We start from the raw sequence: 22,119 nt of genomic DNA, 5'->3' as shown, positions 1-22,119 counted from the left end.
TACAGTAGTTAGGGGTACTATCTGTCTCGTGTGTGGTACTTGAGCATCGCTATGCCACGAATGTGGAATGGCCTATATTATCATGTATATCATCCATCTTGACTTGCGAATTTTACACTTGTATTTACTAGGTGTCTTTATTTTTTAGGCCTTCAGATGATAAGCCATCTATCACAAAAAAGGTGAAATGTTCTCATTGTGGTGGCCTTTATTCAAAGAAGTACATCAGACAGCATGAGCGGATACATCTGGTTAAGCAGCCTGACATCAATCTTTCAAGGCATCATCACTGTCTGATCGTCAATGCAAGTGAGGGTCTGTATACTGCAGCCAAAAAACTTAGTGGAGCGTATACTCCTGTTCATGTGAAAAAAATTAGTGGTGGTCAGGGTGCAACTTCTGAGTGTGAAGATAACCATTGTCAACAGCAGAAGGAGGCTGCTAACAGAGGAGACAATTTGGCTTTTGAATGCTGCCATGTAAGGTCCATACCGTACGCCGAGCCTGGTCGCACTGTTGACCTGCGTCCTTCTTCCCTAGAGGAACTTGTAGCTGGGAAGTACATCAAGGCTGAACGGTCTGATGAGGCAAATGTGTTGCAAGTGACTGCTCATGAAAAAGGTGTGCCTCTGGTAGTTTATTTACCACCTCCTCCGAATGTCCAACAACAACACATCTACCTGTCTGTTTTGCCCAAAAACATCAGGTATTACAGTCGATTCAAGCGAACAATTGTATGGTTTCACAAACCAACCAAGAGCATGCATTGCAGATGATGCAGACAAAAACGTGGATGTGTGCATAAAGTGATTGCAAAATGGTTCCTTTTCCAATAAATGCGTCATTTGATTGGAAGGGCACCAAGTGATGATGAAGATGAGGATGGCAGCTGTGTCAGTCCTGGTTCTGAAAATGAAGAGGGAGTTCAAGGACAACTTAACTCTGGTTATCCGTCTCAGGACAAGGATGTGCTGGAGGCTATGATTTGTATTTAAAGCAGGAGAAAAGGTACCCGCCTGATGTTTCTGGAGATGTTGAGAGTGACCTCCTGTCTGCTGATCCAGTGAGAATAGAGCCATCAGAATCCAGGTGTACAAGATGCAGCAGCTTATTGAGTGATGCACGGCTGGTGACCAAACAGAGAAAGATTATTTTCATGAAGAAGATAGTGAAAGGTATGTCTTCTTGTAGATTGTTCTGGATTTATACTGTATGAAATGAGCTTTTTTTTGCCATGTATGACCTATTTGATATATTGGCTCACCAAGACAGGGACACCTGAAGTCTCCAGGACGTGCAGGGCTGCCATATATTGGATATATAGTCCTGTACAACAGAATCACTTTTTTGCAGGTATTTTGAATTAATAAAATGCAGTACTACTAGTGTTTAATTTGTACGATGGACATCATTTCTGACATAACTCATAACTTCATAGTTAACTAAGAACGAAACGCCCTTGATGACTTTATGACGTAATTCCTGTATTATCTTTTTAGGTGTACATGTATATATCAAAACTTGTCACAGATGCAAAATTCCATATCGATACCAAGAGTGGAAAGATGGGATCCACAACTGCAACGATTCCCTTTTTCTTGGAATTGATGTTTGCCTGGATATTCGTTATGGATTGCAGGTAGAGAATCATTGTTGTTTGATACTTTTGTGGATGGAATTCGATCTCCTGCTTTCAAGTAGAAAGTAGTGCTCTAAATGACTTTTCGTAATCAAACAGGTGTTAGCTTACCTCTCAGCAGAGGTGAGCTTATCCTATACTGTCGTCCGTCGTCGTCCGTTGTCCGTTAGCAGGGCACGTTTCAGAACTGTTAGAGCTATTGAGTTGAAACTTGGTACACATGTACCCATATGTAGTGGCACTTTAGAGACCAAGTTTTGGGCGAATGCTTAGTTTTCATTGCCTCATACTGTATTTCTAGAGCCATGTGCCGATCGGTTCACAAGTGAACATACTTCAGGAGAGGCTGAATGAGAACATCAAACGGCAAGATGTGCAGAGCGGGTATTTCATCTTCGAGTGTTTGGCACAGAGCGATTATGATTTCAACTGTATTCTCTGCGGCTACTACCCTGTGATGTTGATTTGGGATGGATTACGGAAGACAAGTCATAGGTTTGCAGGTATGCTTTATGGAAAAACTAGTGTTAAAAGAAGGAACAGAAAAATTATTGAAATCTTGAACTGTCTTGATTTATGGAAAAAAGTTGATGAATTGTCGATGGTTGTTATGCGAGAATAGTAGGAGCTGCTTTTTGGCTCACCGTTAGGTGTGTCTATACAATGGTGCAATGTCTGTCTTTGTCGTATCCTCTGGCACATTTCTTTACTGCTATAAATGGTATGAACTCGAAACGTTGTACACATCATACCCTAGGTCACATGTCTCCGGAGCCTGAATTTCGGTCCGTTCTGATTCTTGATTTGGCCACCAGAAAAAAATCAGGTAGAGGACAGGCAAAGGTCACAGAGGTCAAATGGCGTAAATTGCCTGTTAATTTTGGGCATGTTGGGCATAAACTAAGCATGTTTCCTGTCTACTATACGGTGAGCACAATGGCCCCTGGCTGTTTCATTAAAATTTTGTGCGCGTTTCTTATGATTTTATTTGTGTTCTTTTTTAGTGTCTGATTTGAAGGAACCCAATTCTGAAACACCTGACCAAGTTGATGCCAAACAGTTCTGGAATGACATTGAATCATGTATATTCAGTGATACAATTAGCAAAGGTATTTGTATTTGATGATTTGGTGAATTGATGAATTCTACTCTTTTCCGTTTGAATAAGTCCACTTTAGAATTCAATGAAGAGTAATATAATTAAGTATTTAGTTACGTACGCCTGGCAAGACCGCCCACCCTCAATGGAGACAGTCTTACTTTAATAATTTTGCTGGTTTTTCTATCTCTCTCTCTTTATCTTTCTGCTTATCAAACAATCTTGGTTTCCACACGACAAGTTGAAATAAAATGTGCATCACCCTGAAATACTTTCTGAAAGGCCAGGATTTCAGTTTTAGAAGGTGTTTGAAGGCAAAAATGGTGGCAAAGTGGTGCTGTGGAAACTGGGATGATAATAATGCTGTTGCAAAAGCACTTAGAGCAGGGATGACCTGGAAAAAGCGCTATATAAGAACAAGTTTATAGTAGACTTGAGATTACTAATGCACAGTTGACTGGGTTACATTTGATTCAGCAATAAATATTCCTTGCACAGTAAAAGGTTTCCGTGCACCGTCAGATGTAGGGAATTAAGTGAGTTGAAAGTTATTCTGGCCTACCAAGCTCATGCCTATAACACCCCTTTAACAATTTGATTCTGTTTATATTGCAGGGGCTGTCAAACATCCAGCTGTGTCACCTTCGTATGAGGACTGGGCTCCTTGGATAGGGGAGAAGTCACGGGCCAGCGACATGGTATTCAATACCGAACATATGAAATGCTCTGTCAGAAGAGAAGGTGAAGAATCGAACGAGGCAGTTCCTGAAGAGGTTTTGCTGAGCCTCCTTCATGATGAAAAGGTAGTTCATTCATTGGCGTAATTTGTTTGGTTTTTGAAAAACGTTGATTACAATGAGCAACAGTTTCTAGTTTATGTATGTGCCAGTTGGGTTTGGCAACTATAACCACTTACAATGTTGGTTGGTGAAAATTATGGAGCAGCCAAATATCCGTCACATTTAATTCTTTATTTTGAGGTGTTTTAGAATGGAACATGATGTCAGTCACTTTCAGTATTGAATTTCTTTCCAAATGAATTAGAATTTGGAAAGCTCTTTGCAAACGCAATTTATTCATTCCCATTATGCAGTATCATAATCAACAAAATAATGTTTCATTTCAGTTGGCTAGTGTGAAGAAATTGTGCAAAAAGATGCGGATAAAGCCTGTTGGATCCAAAATTGACATGATCGTTCAAATGCGCGAGAAGTCCATCACAAGAGGCGATCTAGATTTGGCTTATGAAAAAGTCTTTGGAAGATCAGGCAAGTATGAAAAGAAGGAAGGTTCTGTCTTGTACTATCAAATGGGCAACCATCACATTTCCCTGGTAATATTTTTCACGCCAAGTTAATCTGGCAGTAGTCTCAGCTTCATTACCAGCAGAATTATTAGCCGTAGATATATGATCAACTCAAGGCATTATCAGAACCCATTTCCTAACGCCATGTGGGTATTGTTTAATATAAAAACTGAGCACACAACAGTGAATTTGTTGAGCAACTACTGAAAATTGCCTACTAAATTTAACCTCTGTAGCCATTGTTAGATTCAAGCCTTGCAACTCTTTAGGATCTTTGTGGTTAATTGTTTCTGATTTACTAACAATGGTCCTCCTCAGCTTTAAATAAAACCAATTGAAGTTTCAACACTAAAACTTTGAAATCGCCCATTGTCTCAGTGCTGATATGTAATCAGCATTGAAACTGTTATTTCATTTTATTTGTTTAGGTGGCCTTGCTGTCGGGGCATGTGTACATGGTGTTGCCTATGCCATGAAGAGTTTGCTGCGGTCCGAAGGTCCAAGAGATTACACCGACATGCTGCGCTCATTGAAACACCGACCCAATGTGTGCTTACTTGATATTGCAAATTTACTTGCAAGCCATAGCAACTCGATAGAGGCCGAGTTTTTCCATCCCAATGAAGGACGTCTTGCAGAAGCAACTTCAGACAACATCGAAGCAGCTAACAATGGCCAAATGTTCGCAGTACCGGACTTGACCAGTCAGCCAAGTCATCCAACAATCATCTCTTCAGATGAAAGATGCCATCCAGTCACTGGGTCTGCTTCTCATTTGGCTTTGTTCGATTGGTTCCACGAGGAGAACTGTAAAAAGCCAGAGGAGGTACTACGAAGAGTGTCGCTGCTCTCTGGATTTGCAAGTGTAACCAATACCCAGGTGGCAGAGCAATTATTTAATTCTCTTGGGCGAAATTTGAAATTCCTAAACCAAGCAACCCCAGTTGGCCACATGACTGACTAAATAAAGGTCTCCTGAAGACACAGAATGCAGCTTGCTCGGAGCGGTATGAGTTTGATGTTTTTGGACGTCTTGCACACGCTTACGGAAATGATGCCCCTACAACGTCATCGATGCCAGGCCCGTCAACGACATCACAACCTCGAGAGCAGATGCAGATGCCAATGCCAAGTGCTGATAATAGAAGTCAAGGTGCTTCAAATTCTGCTCGTCCGTTTGTCCCTGACCAGAAGAGGAAATTATTGTCTGCCTCAGCAAAAATAACTGGTACTCAAGACAGAGCTGCAGTCCCAGCCCTTGTTGACGTTCAGCGTAGGATAGAGGAATACATCGAGCAAGAGAGTCCCCTCGATGACCGATGTGCTAAATGGTTGCTGAAAACAATCCGCTATGCAGCTGACACTCTGTACAAGACAGGGCGGAGACATGAAGTCATGTTTGTGATAAGAAATAATGATCTATACCAGTCGCAAGGTTATTCAAACTACTGTGGGATGTGCTGCATAAACAATGCGCTCGGTGCTGGTGTAGATGACAAATTTCCCGTTACAGTAGAGGAAATGGACAGGACTGCCGATGAACTGTGGTTGCGTTCAATGGCAGTTTATAGCTTTGACGAAGAGCAGGAAAATATGCGTGACCGTGAAGGTTATTATAGCTTCTTAGTAGTTGAAACAGTGCTAGAGCATCGAGGGTACACTTGCAACCGTTTGTCTGAGGCAAACCTGAATGAGATGAATGCTGCAGACATGATTCCGATTTGCAGAAGGTCATTCAATACGGACCCAATAATCTTTATCATACATAAAAGTAACTCGGAGCACTGGATTACTTTAAAGGTCAGCGAAAACCTTCCAAGATTGATCGATTCAAGGCGACCACTATCGGTGGTTGAAATGACCAACTGCCAAGCGGGTTCATACATCAAGAAGAACTGTCGGAGGAGAGGAGCAGTTTTTATACCGACAAAAACCACAGTAAGAGCACTTGCATTTTTTTATCGGCAGGATCCAGGTAGCACTGGTTAATTTGCATTGAGACAGCAATTAGGGAACCATCTCAAAAAACATCCAATGCAGTAGATAATTATCACTGAATCAAGGCAACCCAAACCCCTAACTTAAGCATACCAGTTATGCAATGACCACCTATTTACCCTAGCTACTGCCTATAGTTCCCTCCCTAATTTCAGATTATGCTATTAGTGAGAAGATATTTATTTCTATCCCACCCATGAGTAAAATTTTAAATAATTTACAGATGCCAATGCCAGACCCGTCACCAGCCTCTCAACCTGAAGCGCAGTCGCCAATGCCAGACCCGTCGCCAGTCTATCAACCTGAAGCGCAGTCGCCAATGCCAGACCCGTCGCCAGCCTATCAACCTGAAGCGCAGTCGCCAATGCCAGACCCGTCGCCAGCCTCTCAACCTGAAGCGCAGTCGCAAATGCCAGACCCGTCGCCAGCCTCTCAACCTGACATTGACATCAATGAAGACCTTGGATATGATGGATATTCATCAAAAAGACCATGTCCAATAGAGGTAGTGTTTTGTTTCCTGAGCCTTTGTCCATTATTTTTATCAGACAATGTCAGAAGAAAGAGTAATGAATATGACACTGGTCTATCAAAGCCACCTACAATCACAAAAAAGCATATTCCATTTCCTACTGTGTGCATTTCATATTTCTTGTGACTCTCTTTTTAGGATTGTGAGGCATCAGTCACCCTTGCAGACCATGGCTATGCTTTACGGCCGCGTCAAACAAAGGTAGTGTTTGTTTCCTTAGCAGAAGTCCATGATTAAATGTATGTTCATTATTATCATACATATCATATTGCTTATTATTATTAGTATTATTGTCGTACAATTTATATAGGGAAAAAACTTAAGGTGCTTTAATGTTTTAAATTCAAATAAATGTAAATGGTCTGAAAGTGTTGTAAATCATTTGATTTGACCTTAATATTTTACTCACCTAAAATTATGATTCTTTTCCAGAAATTAAGGAAATCGTTTATCTATCCGTCCTTGGTACCGAATATCAGAAAACGATTCTGTGTGTGTCAGCAATTCAATGATGGTCGGTGAGTAGCAACAACATCACATGATCATTGAAACAAAAAAAATTGCCTCTCATGGCAAAATTACTATCTATTGAAGGTTTTCACTTGGTCTTATGCTTGACCTTTTAAAAACTTGTAATTACCAACAGCTGAATTTTGTCCTGCCTATGTCGAGGTCTTTAGAAGTGTGGGTAAATTTGTCTGGCTGTTAGAACCCCTTGTTAAGTCCACGATCAAATTGATAACATTGATGTATTGTTCACCATTGTTTTATTTATGGATTCTGTCCTGTGCTCATCCTGATCAAAATTTGCTTTCCTGTACAACAATCTGTCCTCACTTTCACTACAGGCTGTACTGGCAGTGCGATGGATGTGATCAACATTTTCATCCTGGATGCGCCGGTTTGTTACCATGGAAGGAACCAGACAATTTCTACTGTCCCAGCTGCAAGGTGAACTTCAGTTTTAGAGTAAAATGACACAAAGGCCAAAAATGGCCCCATGCAGTCATTTTACAAAATGATATTTGCGACTGAAAGGCAGCCAAGCAAACCAACTCTCCTCATAGTGCTTAGAATACTTTAAACTATTTAAAGGAATTCCATTGGCCAAAACGAATAATAACAACTCGAAATAAACTTTAACAACTACTAACAACATGCATTTCATTGCAAAATGTTCGTCACATTCAGATCGAATTAAGATGCAAAACAAATACTGTTTTTTTAACCTACCTATCGAATTGGAAAAAGAGTGCTGAAATGGCCCATTTCTCATATAACTAATGTGTCTTTCTTTAACTGATACTTACAGAACATAAATAGTTGCCTACCATACGAGATGCTAGTGGAAATACTTGTCTTCGCGTGTTGTGATTGGACGGAGAGAGGGCCATACAAAGAGCAGAGCCATATGACATGTGTCTGTGCATGTGTTTGTAAGAAGTGGCACAACATTTTGAGCACGAAATTGTTCAAAATAAAGATCTACAAGAACTTCTTAACAGGTATGTTGAAAACATTTTTTAACTCTTTCCTTTCATAAACCCGTACAGAACCATCACCAACCTGTAGTCAGCCCAGCATAAAAGCCAGCTTTACCCTCCTGCACCGTGGGTTAATCCCATATTAAAATACATTGGAAAACCTAATGGAATATTATTATGCTCCCCGTTTTGGCTTAATGTAGTTTGATCATCAGTCGGTTAACTTTCTTTGGGTTCAATTATACTTCAAGTTGATTGTGCTGTGGCCCTGCAACTGCAGATTATCTATGGAGACTTGATAATTACTGCCGTGTGTATCTGAATGAAAGGTAAAGTGAATATTGTAATTACTTATCACTTTTTGTAATGATTTTTCAGAGCACTTGGGTGTCGATGCGCAGGCCTTGAAAAACAAGGTAAGTTTTCATCGCCTCGTCGATTATTTTGACATGAGCCCATAGTTAAGTCTCAAGCCCAGTTGGGAAAAACTACATGTACAACTTCCTTGCAACTCTAATGGAGATTTTGAGAAATTCATGCATATCAAAGTCCCACGCCAAGATATTACGGCCGAATAAAAATGTTACCGCATGGCTCCTAGCCTAGGGCTTTCCATTTGTCCGTGGTACGACAAACAGGCAACAAGAAAGGTTTGTTTCAGAAGTTTTCACCCCTCATCCCATAAAAGCCAAAGGGGTATTGTTGAGGCGTTCGCCATCTGAGGGTCTGTCCGTCTGTCCTGTGATCTCGTTTCCGGAGCTAGTCACTGTAACCATACGATACATGCTAAGCTTTCCATCTTTGGTTGGGTTGAAGGTTTTGTGGTGCCAGTGTGTCTTTCAGAAATTTACATGATTTTGGCAATACACTTGGCCCCAGGGGGCACTTCATGTAAAACTACCTTTGACTTAATCTCATGCTTGATCTATCACATAATTTGATCTACTTTTCAAGGTCAGAGTAGTCAAATGCTGAAATAATTCAATGGTGGCATGTTTCATTATTATTTGTATTGTACCCTATTATAGTCTAGGCACATATTGGTAATCTGAGCAACAGTGTATCATTTATTACTTACACTTTTTAGATGTATGCCATACCATTTTCAATAATGGAATCGATAGTGGTAAGAGCATGTGCAGAAGACGACACAGTTGCGCCATACTACGAGGACCCTTATGGGGAAGATACCAGTATGAGAGCCACTTGCTCCAAAGTGTGCAAACTATGGTCGTATATCGTTAACCAGCCTGACTTTGCTTATAAACAGCACCAGATGTTGATTAATTGTAAGTACAGTAGAGAACCCTTATTATGTTCTTGTCATTACTAAGTGTATCAAAAACTATTGAAGTGCCTACACCTATGTGGAATAACTTCGGTTAATCATATTTCTCCAGTAACTAAATTGCCACATCCTATTAATGTCAGGCCAACTCAACTACATCGCTGTGGTGTGTCAATCTCAAAATCTTTCTCTTTGCTTCCTGCAGATAGACCATCATAGTTTGTTCAGTGTCACCAATCATATTTTTCTGGAATCTGCTTATCATTATCATTATCATTTTTAGTTAGAAGCCCTTGGCCATGAGACAGCATTTTCGAAATTTGATGACATTTGACCGTGTATGCTGGGCATAAGTAGTACTGTTCAATGGATGACTCTCTTTCCCTTATTGCAGGTGTCCTTGGAGTGAAAAGCCATCGATTACTGGAAGACAGCCAAACAACCACAGCTCAGTGTATTCAGTGTGGAGCCGAGTTCACCTCTACCAGTGGATATTTTATCCAGAGTGGTTGCCTCAAATTTTATTCCACTGCAACCGAGTTCAGCTCCATTCGATGTGAAAATATGTAAACAGAACTTGGATAAATAAAACTTTGAATCTGTTCAATATTGGGTAAACTGTGTTAATTAAAGAACATTTCATAGTCATTTCTCTTGAAATGGTCGAGAGAAGGTTACCTCCACAGCCAGGCACCACCAAGTGAAAAAAGCAGTGTATGTGTCCCTGGCCTTATACAATTGATAAATTTGATAAATAAAACTTCGAATCTGTTCAATATTGGGTAAACTGTGTTAATAACAGAACATTTCAGTCATTTCTCTTGAAATGGTCGAGAGCAGGTTACCTCCACAGCCAGGCACCACCAAGTGAAAAAAGCATTGTATGTGTCCCTGGCCTTATGCAATTGAATACTTGTACAAATAAAACTTTGAATCTGTTCAATATTTGGTAAACCGTGTTAATAACAGAACATTTCATAGTCTTTTCTCTTGAAATGGTCGAGAGCAGGTTACCTCCACAGCCAGGCACAACCAAGTTGAAAAAGCAGTGTATGTGTCCCTGGCCTTATACAATTGATTACTTGAACAAATAAAACTTTGAATCTGTTTAATATTTGGTAAACTGTGTTAATATCAGAACATTTCATAGTCTTTTCTCTTGAAATGGTCGAGAGCAGGTTACCTCAACAGCCAGGCACCACCAAGTGAAAAAAGCATTGTATGTGTCCCTGGCCTTATGCAATTGAATACTTGTACAAATAAAACTTTGAGTCTGTTCAATATTTGGTAAACTGTGTTAATAACAGAACATTTCATAGTATTTTCTCTTGAAATGGTCGAGAGCAGGTTACCTCCACAGCCAGGCACCACCAAGTGAAAAAAGCAGTGTATGTGTCCCTGGCCTTATACATTTGATTACTTGAACAAATAAAAATTTGAATCTGTTTAATATTTGGTAAACTGTGTTAATAACAGAACATTTCATAGTCATTTCTCTTGAAATGGTCGAGAGCAGGTTACCTCCACAGCAAGGCACCACCAAGTTGAAAAAGCAGTGTATGTGTCCCTGGCCTTATGCAATTGATTACTTGAACAAATAAAACTTTGAGTCTGTTCAATATTTGGTAAACTGTGTTAATATCAGAACATTTCATAGTCTTTTCTCTTGAAATGGTCGAGAGCAGGTTACATCCACAGCCAGGCACCACCAAGTGAAAAAAGCAGTGTATGTGTCCCTGGCCTTATACATTTGATTACTTGAACAAATAAAAATTTGAGTCTGTTCAATATTGGGTAAACTGTGTTAATAACAGAACATTTCATAGTCATTTCTCTTGAAATGGTCGAGAGCAGGTTACCTCCACAGCCAGGCACCACCAAGTTGAACAAGCAGTGTATGTGTCCCTGGCCTTATACAATTGATTACTTGAACAAATAAAACTTTGAATCTGTTTAATATTTGGTAAACTGTGTTAATATCAGAACATTTCATAGTCTTTTCTCTTGAAATGGTCGAGAGCAGGTTACCTCCACAGCCAGGCACCACCAAGTTGAAAAAGCAGTGTATGTGTCCCTGGCCTTATTCATTTGATTACTTGAACAAATAAAAATTTGAGTCTGTTCAATATTGGGGAAACTGTCTTAATAACAGAACATTTCATAGTCATTTCTCTTGAAATGGTCCAGAGAAGGTTACCTCCACAGCCAGGCACCACCAAGTGAAAAAAGCATTGTATGTGTCCCTGGCCTTATGCAATTGAATACTTGTACAAATAAAACTTTGAATCTGTTCAATATTTGGTAAACTGTGTTAATAACAGAACATTTCATAGTCTTTTCTCTTGAAATGGTCGAGAGCAGGTTACCTCCACAGCCAGGCACCACCAAGTGAAAAAAGCAGAGTATGTGTCCCTGGCCTCATACATTTGATTACTTGAACAAATAAAAATTTGAGTCTGTTCAATATTGGGTAAACTGTGTTAATAACAGAACATTTCATAGTCATTTCTCTTGAAATGGTCGAGAGCAGGTTACCTCCACAGCCAGGCACCACCAAGTTGAACAAGCAGTGTATGTGTCCCTGGCCTTATGCAATTGATTACTTGAACAAATAAAAATTTGAGTCTGTTCAATATTGGGTAAACTGTGTTAATAACAGAACATTTCATAGTCATTTCTCTTGAAATGGTCGAGAGCAGGTTACCTCCACAGCCAGGCACCACCAAGTTGAAAAAGCAGTGTATGTGTCCCTGGCCTTATACAATTGATTACTTGAACAAATAAAAATTTGAATCTGTTTAATATTTGGTAAACTGTGTTAATAACAGAACATTTCATAGTCATTTCTTTTGAAATGGTCGAGAGCAGGTTACCTCCACAGCCAGGCACAACCAAGTTGAAAAAGCAGTGTATGTGTCCCTGGCCTTATACATTTGATTACTTGAACAAATAAAACTTTGAGTCTGTTCAATATTTGGTAAACTGTGTTAATATCAGAACATTTCATAGTCTTTTCTCTTGAAATGGTCGAGAGCAGGTTACATCCACAGCCAGGCACTACCAAGTGAAAAAAGCAGTGTATGTGTCCCTGGCCTTATACATTTGATTACTTGAACAAATAAAAATTTGAGTCTGTTCAATATTGGGTAAACTGTGTTAATAACAGAACATTTCATAGTCATTTCTCTTGAAATGGTCGAGAGCAGGTTACCTCCACAGCCAGGCACCACCAAGTTGAACAAGCAGTGTATGTGTCCCTGGCCTTATACAATTGATTACTTGAACAAATAAAACTTTGAATCTGTTTAATATTTGGTAAACTGTGTTAATATCAGAACATTTCATAGTCTTTTCTCTTGAAATGGTCGAGAGCAGGTTACCTCTACAGCCAGGCACCACCAAGTTGAAAAAGCAGTGTATGTGTCCCTGGCCTTATTCATTTGATTACTTGAACAAATAAAAATTTGAGTCTGTTCAATATTGGGGAAACTGTGTTAATAACAGAACATTTCATAGTCATTTCTCTTGAAATGGTCGAGAGCAGGTTACCTCCACAGCCAGGCACCACCAAGTTGAAAAAGCAGTGTATGTGTCCCTGGCCTTATGCAATTGATTACTTGAACAAATAAAAATTTGAGTCTGTTCAATATTGGGTAAACTGTGTTAATAACAGAACATTTCATAGTCATTTCTCTTGAAATGGTCGAGAGCAGGTTACCTCCACAGCCAGGCACCACCAAGTGAAAAAAGCAGTGTATGTGTCCCTGGCCTTATACATTTGATTACTTGAACAAATAAAAATTTGAGTCTGTTCAATATTGGGTAAACTGTGTTAATAACAGAACATTTCATAGTCATTTCTCTTGAAATGGTCGAGAGCAGGTTACCTCCACAGCCAGGCACAACCAAGTTGAAAAAGCAGTGTATGTGTCCCTGGCCTTATACAATTGATTACTTGAACAAATAAAACTTTGAATCTGTTTAATATTTGGTAAACAGTGTTAATATCAGAACATTTCATAGTCTTTTCTCTTGAAATGGTCGAGAGCAGGTTACCTCCACAGCCAGGCACCACCAAGTGAAAAAAGCAGTGTATGTGTCCCTGGCCTTATACATTTGATTACTTGAACAAATAGAAATTTGAGTCTGTTCAATATTGGGTAAACTGTGTTAATAACAGAACATTTCATAGTCATTTCTCTTGAAATGGTCGAGAGCAGGTTACCTCCACAGCCAGGCACCACCAAGTTGAAAAAGCAGTGTATGTGTCCCTGGCCTTATGCAATTGATTACTTGAACAAATAAAAATTTGAGTCTGTTCAATATTGGGTAAACTGTGTTAATAACAGAACATTTCATAGTCATTTCTCTTGAAATGGTCGAGAGCAGGTTACCTCCACAGCCAGGCACCACCAAGTTGAAAAAGCAGTGTATGTGTCCCTGGCCTTATACAATTGATTACTTGAACAAATAAAAATTTGAATCTGTTTAATATTTGGTAAACTGTGTTAATATCAGAACATTTCATAGTCTTTTCTCTTGAAATGGTCGAGAGCAGGTTACCTCCACAGCCAGGCACCACCAAGTTGAACAAGCAGTGTATGTGTCCCTGGCCTTATACAATTGATTACTTGAACAAATAAAACTTTGAATCTGTTTAATATTTGGTAAACTGTGTTAATATCAGAACATTTCATAGTCTTTTCTCTTGAAATGGTCGAGAGCAGGTTACCTCCACAGCCAGGCACCACCAAGTTGAAAAAGCAGTGTATGTGTCCCTGGCCTTATTCATTTGATTACTTGAACAAATAAAAATTTGAGTCTGTTCAATATTGGGGAAACTGTGTTAATAGCAGAACATTTAATAGTCATTTCTCTTGAAATGGTCGAGAGCAGGTTACCTCCACAGCCAGGCACCACCAAGTTGAAAAAGCAGTGTATGTGTCCCTGGCCTTATGCAATTGATTACTTGAACAAATAAAAATTTGAGTCTGTTCAATATTGGGTAAACTGTGTTAATAACAGAACATTTCATAGTCATTTCTCTTGAAATGGTCGAGAGCAGGTTACCTCCACAGCCAGGCACAACCAAGTTGAAAAAGCAGTGTATGTGTCCCTGGCCTTATACAATTGATTACTTGAACAAATAAAACTTTGAATCTGTTTAATATTTGGTAAACTGTGTTAATATCAGAACATTTCATAGTCTTTTCTCTTGAAATGGTCGAGAGCAGGTTACCTCCACAGCCAGGCACCACCAAGTGAAAAAAACAGTGTATGTGTCCCTGGCCTTATACATTTGATTACTTGAACAAATAAAAATTTTGAGTCTGTTCAATATTGGGTAAACTGTGTTAATAACAGAACATTTCATAGTCATTTCTCTTGAAATGGTCGAGAGCAGGTTACCTCCACAGCCAGGCACCACCAAGTTGAAAAAGCAGTGTATGTGTCCCTGGCCTTATGCAATTGATTACTTGAACAAATAAAAATTTGAGTCTGTTCAATATTGGGTAAACTGTGTTAATAACAGAACATTCATAGTCATTTCTCTTGAAATGGTCGAGAGCAGGTTACCTCCACAGCCAGGCACCACCAAGTAGAAAAAGCAGTGTATGTGTCCCTGGCCTTATACAATTGATTACTTGAACAAATAAAAATTTGAATCTGTTTAATATTTGGTAAACTGTGTTAATATCAGAACATTTCATAGTCTTTTCTCTTGAAATGGTCGAGAGCAGGTTACCTCCACAGCCAGGCACCACCAAGTGAAAAAAGCAGTGTATGTGTCCCTGGCCTTATGCAATTGAATACGTGTACAAATAAAACTTTGAATCTGTTCAATATTTGGTAAACTGTGTTGATAGCAGAACATTTAATAGCCTTTTCTCTTGAAATGGTCGAGAGCAGGTTACCTCCACAGCCAGGCACCACCAAGTTGAAAAAGCAGTGTATGTGTCCTTGGCCTTATGCAATTGATTACTTGAACAAATAAAACTTTGAGTCTGTTCAATATTGGGTAAACTGTGTTAATATCAGAACATTTCATAGTCTTTTCTCTTGAAATGGTCGAGAGCAGGTTACCTCCACAGCCAGGCACCACCAAGAGAAAAAAGCATTGTATGTGTCCCTGGCCTGATGCAATTGAATACTTGTACAAATAAAACTTTGAATCTGTTCAATATTTGGTAAACTGTGTTAATAACAGAACATTTCATAGTCTTTTCTCTTGAAATGGTCGAGAGCAGGTTACCTCCACAGCCAGGCACCACCAAGTGAAAAAAGCAGTGTATGTGTCTCTGGCCTTATACATTTGATTTCTTGAACAAATAAAAATTTGAGTCTGTTCAATATTGGGTAAACTGTGTTAATAACAGAACATTTCATGGTCATTTCTCTTGAAATGGTCCAGAGAAGGTTTCCTCCACAGCCAGGCACCACCAAGTGAAAAAAGCATTGTATGTGTCCCTGGCCTTATGCAATTGAATACTTGTACAAATAAAACTTTGAGTCTGTTCAATATTTGGTAAACTGTGTTAATAACAGAACGTTTCATAGTCATTTCTCTTGAAATGGTCGAGCGCAGGTTACCTCCACAGCCAGGCACCACCAAGTTGAAAAAGCAGTGTATGTGTCCCTGGCCTTATGCAATTGATTACTTGAACAAATAAAAATTTGAGTCTGTTCAATATTGGGTAAACTGTGTTAATAACAGAACATTTCATAGTCATTTCTCTTGAAATGGTCGAGAGCAGGTTACCTCCACAGCCAGGCACCACCAAGTTGAAAAAGCAGTGTATGTGTCCCTAGCCTTATACAATTGATTACTTGAACAAATAAAACTTTGAATCTGTTTAATATTTGGTAAACTGTGTTAATATCAGAACATTTCATGGTCTTTTCTCTTGAAATGGTCGAGAGCAGGTTACCTCCACAGCCAGGCACCACCAAGTTGAAAAAGCAGTGTATGTGTCCCTGGCCTTATACAATTGATTACTTGAACAAGACAGTTCATAGTTATAATTAGTTACTATATTTATAAAATGTATTCAATTGTATAAGGCCAGGGACACATAGACTGCTGTTTTCACTTGGTGGTGCCTGGCTGTGGAGGTAACCTGCTCTCGACCATTTCAAGTGAAAAGACTATGAAATGTTCTGTAATTAACACAGTTTGTCCAATATTGAACAGATTGGGTTATTGATCAGTTTGGAAGAAACTTCTTTGAAATATTCAATATTGGGTGGATTGTGGTAATAACTTTATAGTCATTTTACTTAAAAAGTCAAGAGTGGTATTCATTGATTGTAGTCACAGACCAAAAAGCTAGCTACGCCCCTGGCCCTGCAGGTGTATAGTATAATTTACTCCAAGTAAGGGCAGGGCAATAAGGAAAGGTGCTATGCTGCATGTAGGCCCTATTATATTCTATAACAAAGAAACCCAACATATGATTTAAAGCTGCTGGTGTAATAGAATCAGATGCCCCCTGATATTAAATGCCCTCAACAATAGAACACCGGCACCATTCAATAGGACTCTAAAGAGGCCAAGACCCTTCATCCGAAGAAGAACAATACAGGCGGGCATCAGGAAAGGGAGGGCATTTGATTCTATCACAGCGGAACAATATATCTCCCTTTTCCCACAAGAACTAATATTCCTCACAAAGGAATTCTAGACTGGACTTAGATTCATGGGGACCAGCATTTCTTTTACACCCGCACGCGGAGCATGAGCTGAGCTACTACTGCACGCCAACATATCAACCAACAGCACCGCCATTTCTTCAAACGGTTGGAAGTGATACTACCAGTCACGTGTGGTTCCTGGTCAGAGAGGTTCCCAGCTGTGGAGGTGGTGCCCAGCCAGAGAGGTAGGCTGGCGGAGGGTGTTGGAGAGGTTGCGTAGTAGAGTGTCAGTAGTGGAGTACAATGATTCGTATGCAAATTTGATATGCAAATTTACGGACGCGTAAAAATCGACATCAGGATCCGCTGCCGCCATATAAATTGGAAAAATTTCAAACCGCATTGTCGAGAGATTTTTTCAAAAAGCAGGTCTTCGTTATGCCTGGATTTTATGATTTTGTATCGTCGCTAGACTGAACAAAGAGATGGATCTTTGATATTTATTTGCCAAATGCAAATGGACTGAGAAACATGGGATCTGTCCTGGGGACTCGGAACAATATATTCGTTTCGGGAACGAAACTTAGTAATACACATTTTGAGCATTATTTTACAAGCTGTACAATCGTGACCAAGAGATCTCTTTTGAAAAGAAAAAGTCACTGGGATCAGAGAACGACGAGGATGGGACGACTTGACTGCATGGTCTGCCCACCTTCACCACTACGTAGCCAGAGAAAACCTCCAGACTCAAAACAACAGCGTGGAATCTTGGAGCGACAAATGGAGGCAGACATACAACGCCGACAAAACCCAACTTCTAGCCATTACCAAGAAGAAAAGACATGACCCTGCCTACATCCACGTTAAAGGTCAACGCATTGATGCCAGCCCCACTTCGACTTCCCTTGGTATCACACTAGATAAAAGACTGACAATGACCCATCCATTCAAGAAAATCTACGACCGAGTACGTACCCGCATCCCACTTCTCAAAGCCATTGCAGGTACCTACGACAAGCCCAGAGCTCCACCAACTGTGACTATCAGCATTTACAAAGCAATGATTGCTCCACTCATGGAGTATGCACCGACCGCCCTCACACTCTTCACGGACAAGCAACTCGCTAAATTGGAGAAGCTTCGCATCAAAGCTTATAAAATAGCGTTTGGCATCCCCAACTCCATGCACTCAAGGCATGTACTAGACTTGATGTCCCCGATCACGCCCAAACAACGCATCCAAACACTAGCCAGCAATTACATTTTCAGCGACAAGAGAGCACCAAGCATCAAGAGACTTCTACACCAGGCTCAAGCTAGATTTCCATACCACACGAGGGAACCATTGAGACACACTCCAATTGGGAAAATTCTGATTGCAAACAACGCAGCTCCAGGCGATTAAAAAACATCATGCATATCTCAAACATTGCAACCACTACACACAGAAAGACACATCTCAAACTCCGCTCATTCATACAGCCCGTAATACTCTTTCCTCATCCTCTTCAAGCACAGTCCCAGCCATCATTATTAGTCAGTGAATTATAAATACAATCGCCAACTTTATTATTTCTTTTCAGATCTCACAGCTTCTTCAATCAATGAATGCTGAAAACAGGTTTTCCTGGTAAAAGCGTAAGTATCCTTCTCCCCCCCCCCCCCCCCAAACCGCATTATTCGTCACTGATTCATCATGGCACCAAAAGTATCGAGCAAGGGAAACAAGAAGACGGCCTCTAAGGCCAAGGCCCAGCGATCTGGGGACAAGAAGCGAAGGAGGAGGAGGAAAGAGAGCTACAGCATCTACATCTACAAAGTGCTAAGGCAAGTCCACCCCGACACCGCTATCTCGAGCAAGGCGATGTCGATCATGAACAGTTTCCTGAATGATATCTTTGAGAGAATTGCAGCCGAGGCATCCCGCCTGACTCACTACAACAAGAAGTCGACCATCACGAGTCGGGAAATCCAGACAGCTGTCCGTCTTCTGTTGCCAGGAGAGCTCGCTAAGCACGCTGTCACTCAGTGAGGGTACCAAGGCCGTCACCAAGTACACCAGCTCAGAGTAAGCTGCCGAAACCCAGTGTTTTGCAAACCAACTCAACCGTCCTTCTCAGGACGCCAAAATATTTAAAAAGAGATCAATTATTTACACTCTGAATGCTTGTAAGTTGTATATGCAGTCTTGGTGTATTCCGAAAAGCGAGCGCATGTCCGGTAGTATACTAGATTAACGCAAATGAAAAACAATTCTGAAATGGCGCCAATACGACTACGAGAATTATGTGTCTAGTGCAGTGTGAAATAAATGAAGTAAACGATGATTTGGTAGACAATTTTGTCACAAAACAGTCCTGTGTCCTGGTATAAAAGTGCTGGTTGTGCCAAACTTTGGAGACGGCGTTGCCGTTTGTACGAGAGAGTGCCGAGTGTTTGAGACTTTCAATACTAGTACTATTCTATTGTCATCACCATAGTCACAACTCATAAGACTGCGCCAATGAATAGGATGTGATATGCATCATAGTAGCTTGGAAATATAATTAGTGCACCAGAACAACCATCGATCGCATTCAAATGCCCCATTCGAGTCAAATACAATTGAGACAAAGTAAATGGAGAGAACTGTATTCGTGTTCTGACCAGCTGCAACGATCGCGTTAATTATTGCCAAAACGGGCAAAATAGGGTAAAAAATTTGCTGTGGGTCAAGCGTTTCAACACATTGTCGATGCACCGTTCAGCTCGGTCATCGACCCATTCACCTTAGATCCTACTCCTCTTTTAACCTCTTTTCAAACACACTTTACCAAATTGATATTTTACTCAGACAGCCAACTTTACATTTGGTTTCAAACTACCATACACGTGCATCATTCATTCATCCACAAACATGCACACTTATTCTTTAATCTAATATGTAAAGAGCAAGCTCTAGTGAACTCACACAACTGTTTGACACGGGGGAGCCCCGCAAACCTCCCTCCATCTGACATATTTAGCCGGCCGTATTGTCATGGGTCTGCACAATCTTTTCAGATTCGATGGACATCGCGTATATGCATTTTGTTTACACTTTACATACAGTGGGTCAGGTCAAGTCTTGGGGTTGAGAAAGTGTAAAGTGTTGGTGTAACACCGTCACCAAGGTAACACCATCACTACACCAACACTTGACCACCCTGCTCGGTGTTGGGTTACACCGGTGTGTAGCTAGGTCATTTTGTATTTGGGCCTCAATTTTTTTGTCACACCCTTTGTAGGCCAGTAGGCCTGTGACCTGATTGAACTGAGCCTCAATCTGGTGTCACAAAATTCGTACATGTCTTCCATGACCATGTTTTTCTTCTTCTCCATCTAAATTCCAATTTTGTTCAACTTTAAGGTGGTGAACCTGGCTATGCCTCCCCCAATGGTCCAAGCTAAATATTGTTAACCCTCCCTGTTCTTTGTAGGTAGTAGGCCCACATCTTTGTAATTTAAGGAGCTAAGTTGAGAGTCAGCATGACTGTAGTGCTTTGTGCATAGTGTATGCTCTTGAAGCATACCCCATACAATGTGTAACTCATAGTAGACAGTGCACGACTGGGCTCTGTACAAAATGTATGCTCTTGAAGCACACAGCATACAATGTGTAATTCATAGTAGACAGTGCAACATTGAGAAATAAACACCACATTCGCATATCCAGACTTGTTGTTGTTATAACTAGGGGATCGACCCACGATTTTCGGTTGTTACAGGTGTAACACCGGTGTTTGAGGAGGGAATCCCCAAGATTTACAGGTGTAACACCTACCCCTGGAGGTAGGTGTTTGGGAGTGGTCAAGTTTTTAGGTTGTTAAGGTGTTCAGTCAGCCATGTTTTTTGTCCCAGTTTTTGTGAAATAACGAGTCCAGGTCAACTAGCTTATCACCAGCACGACAGAGGCATATGTTACCATGTATTAAGGGGTTAAAGGGTCTAGGCCTAGTTATTCTAATATAGTTATTCCTTCTAGGCCTATGGGGCTTTGTTATGTTAATCTTTCAGGGAATGTAGGCCTTTGGCACTACAGATCTGTGCCATTTACTCCCTGTCTGTCCCTGCATTTATAGTAATAGTAATATCATGGTTTTCATTTACAACAGGTTAGTGCAGTGTTGTATTATTTTGTACATTTTCATCTTTCCCCATTTTGTATCATCTAAGCCATTTACTCCCTGTCTGTCCCTGCATTTATAGTAATAGTAATATCATGGTTTTCATTTACAACAGGTGTTTGCGTGAGTAATTGATATAATACGTGCTGTGAAAGATCATTCCTATCGGCTACATTTGGAAGTTCCACCGAGATCTCACGCACCCAAGCTGACACGCCCCATACCACCTGTAAGAAACCACTCCAAGCTGACATCGAGATGGCCACTACGTCGACGGCTGTGAGATAATTCGTATACGATTAAAATTTCATTCTGGATCCTTCAGCGCTGTTTGTTTAACCCTATTCTGTACGTTTTCGCGTTGCGCTAGAATACTTTCGCGTCGTAATGGAATACTTTCGCTTCATTTTGGATTGAATAATTATTGTGATCAACTGGCTCTGTGACTGTTGTGTTTTGATTTTGTTAGTGTGAACAGTTCTGGTAGCATGTGAAACATGTACATCTTATTCTGTGCATTTTATTCTACAAATCACTGCCTGTAAAATGTATTTAGAATTACCTTACATGTATGTAATCTGATTTCATTACTTGGTATTTTATTTTATTTGTATTGCTCTTTTGTGTATGATGCACTACCTGTGATCGGTATTTTGGTGTTTACGCCCTTGGGCAACACATTTGACCATCAACTCTTTTAGTTAGGAATTCTGGTTTTGAATTCTGGTTTTCACTTTGAGTTCAGGTTAAACTCTAGTTAATTCTTGTGCTCTGGTATCAGAGTCTGGGGAAAATAAATTACTGGTTACGGGGTGTGTTTATTTCATATAGGCTTTATTTTGCATTTCATTTCACCCATTCATTCATTTTCAATTCATTCATTTTTCGATTAATCATCCATTTATTATTGTTTGCATTATTCATTCATTCAAAATTATGTGGTTAATCCTCCATTAGTCATATGCTTGTTGTTTGTCTGTCATATTTTTCAGT

At 40.1% G+C, this 22,119-nt stretch overlaps 1 protein-coding gene and 2 pseudogenes across 1 annotated transcript; all 3 read left to right on the top strand.

The window, feature by feature from the left end:
- Positions 1-22,119, top strand: part of LOC135489703 (uncharacterized) — a 106,788-nt pseudogene that overhangs the window by 26,753 nt on the left and 57,916 nt on the right.
- LOC135488929 (uncharacterized) lies at positions 6,449-7,620 on the top strand. Its single transcript, XM_064773891.1, has 4 exons — positions 6,449-6,547; positions 6,713-6,775; positions 7,007-7,092; positions 7,423-7,620. Exons 1-4 carry the CDS (start codon positions 6,452-6,454, stop codon positions 7,550-7,552), a joined length of 375 nt encoding a protein of 124 aa, XP_064629961.1. The 5' UTR covers positions 6,449-6,451; the 3' UTR covers positions 7,553-7,620.
- On the top strand, positions 18,678-19,053 carry LOC135489704 (histone H2B-like; annotated as a pseudogene).

Source organism: Lineus longissimus, chromosome 6, assembly GCF_910592395.1.
Source record: "Lineus longissimus chromosome 6, tnLinLong1.2, whole genome shotgun sequence".
NCBI classification, from domain to species: Eukaryota; Metazoa; Nemertea; class Pilidiophora; order Heteronemertea; family Lineidae; genus Lineus; species Lineus longissimus.
Note: the sequence above shows the minus strand (reverse complement) of the source record. Positions and strands in the feature narration are given on the sequence as shown.

Coding starts and splice junctions, on each gene's coding strand:
- LOC135488929 (XM_064773891.1), top strand. CDS start 6,452: ATGCCAGACCCGTCGCCAGCCTCTCAACCTGACATTGACATCAATGAA. Junction 6,548..6,712: donor AAAGACCATGTCCAATAGAG/GTAGTGTTTTGT, acceptor CTCTCTTTTTAG/GATTGTGAGGCATCAGTCAC. Junction 7,093..7,422: donor CAGCAATTCAATGATGGTCG/GTGAGTAGCAAC, acceptor CTTTCACTACAG/GCTGTACTGGCAGTGCGATG.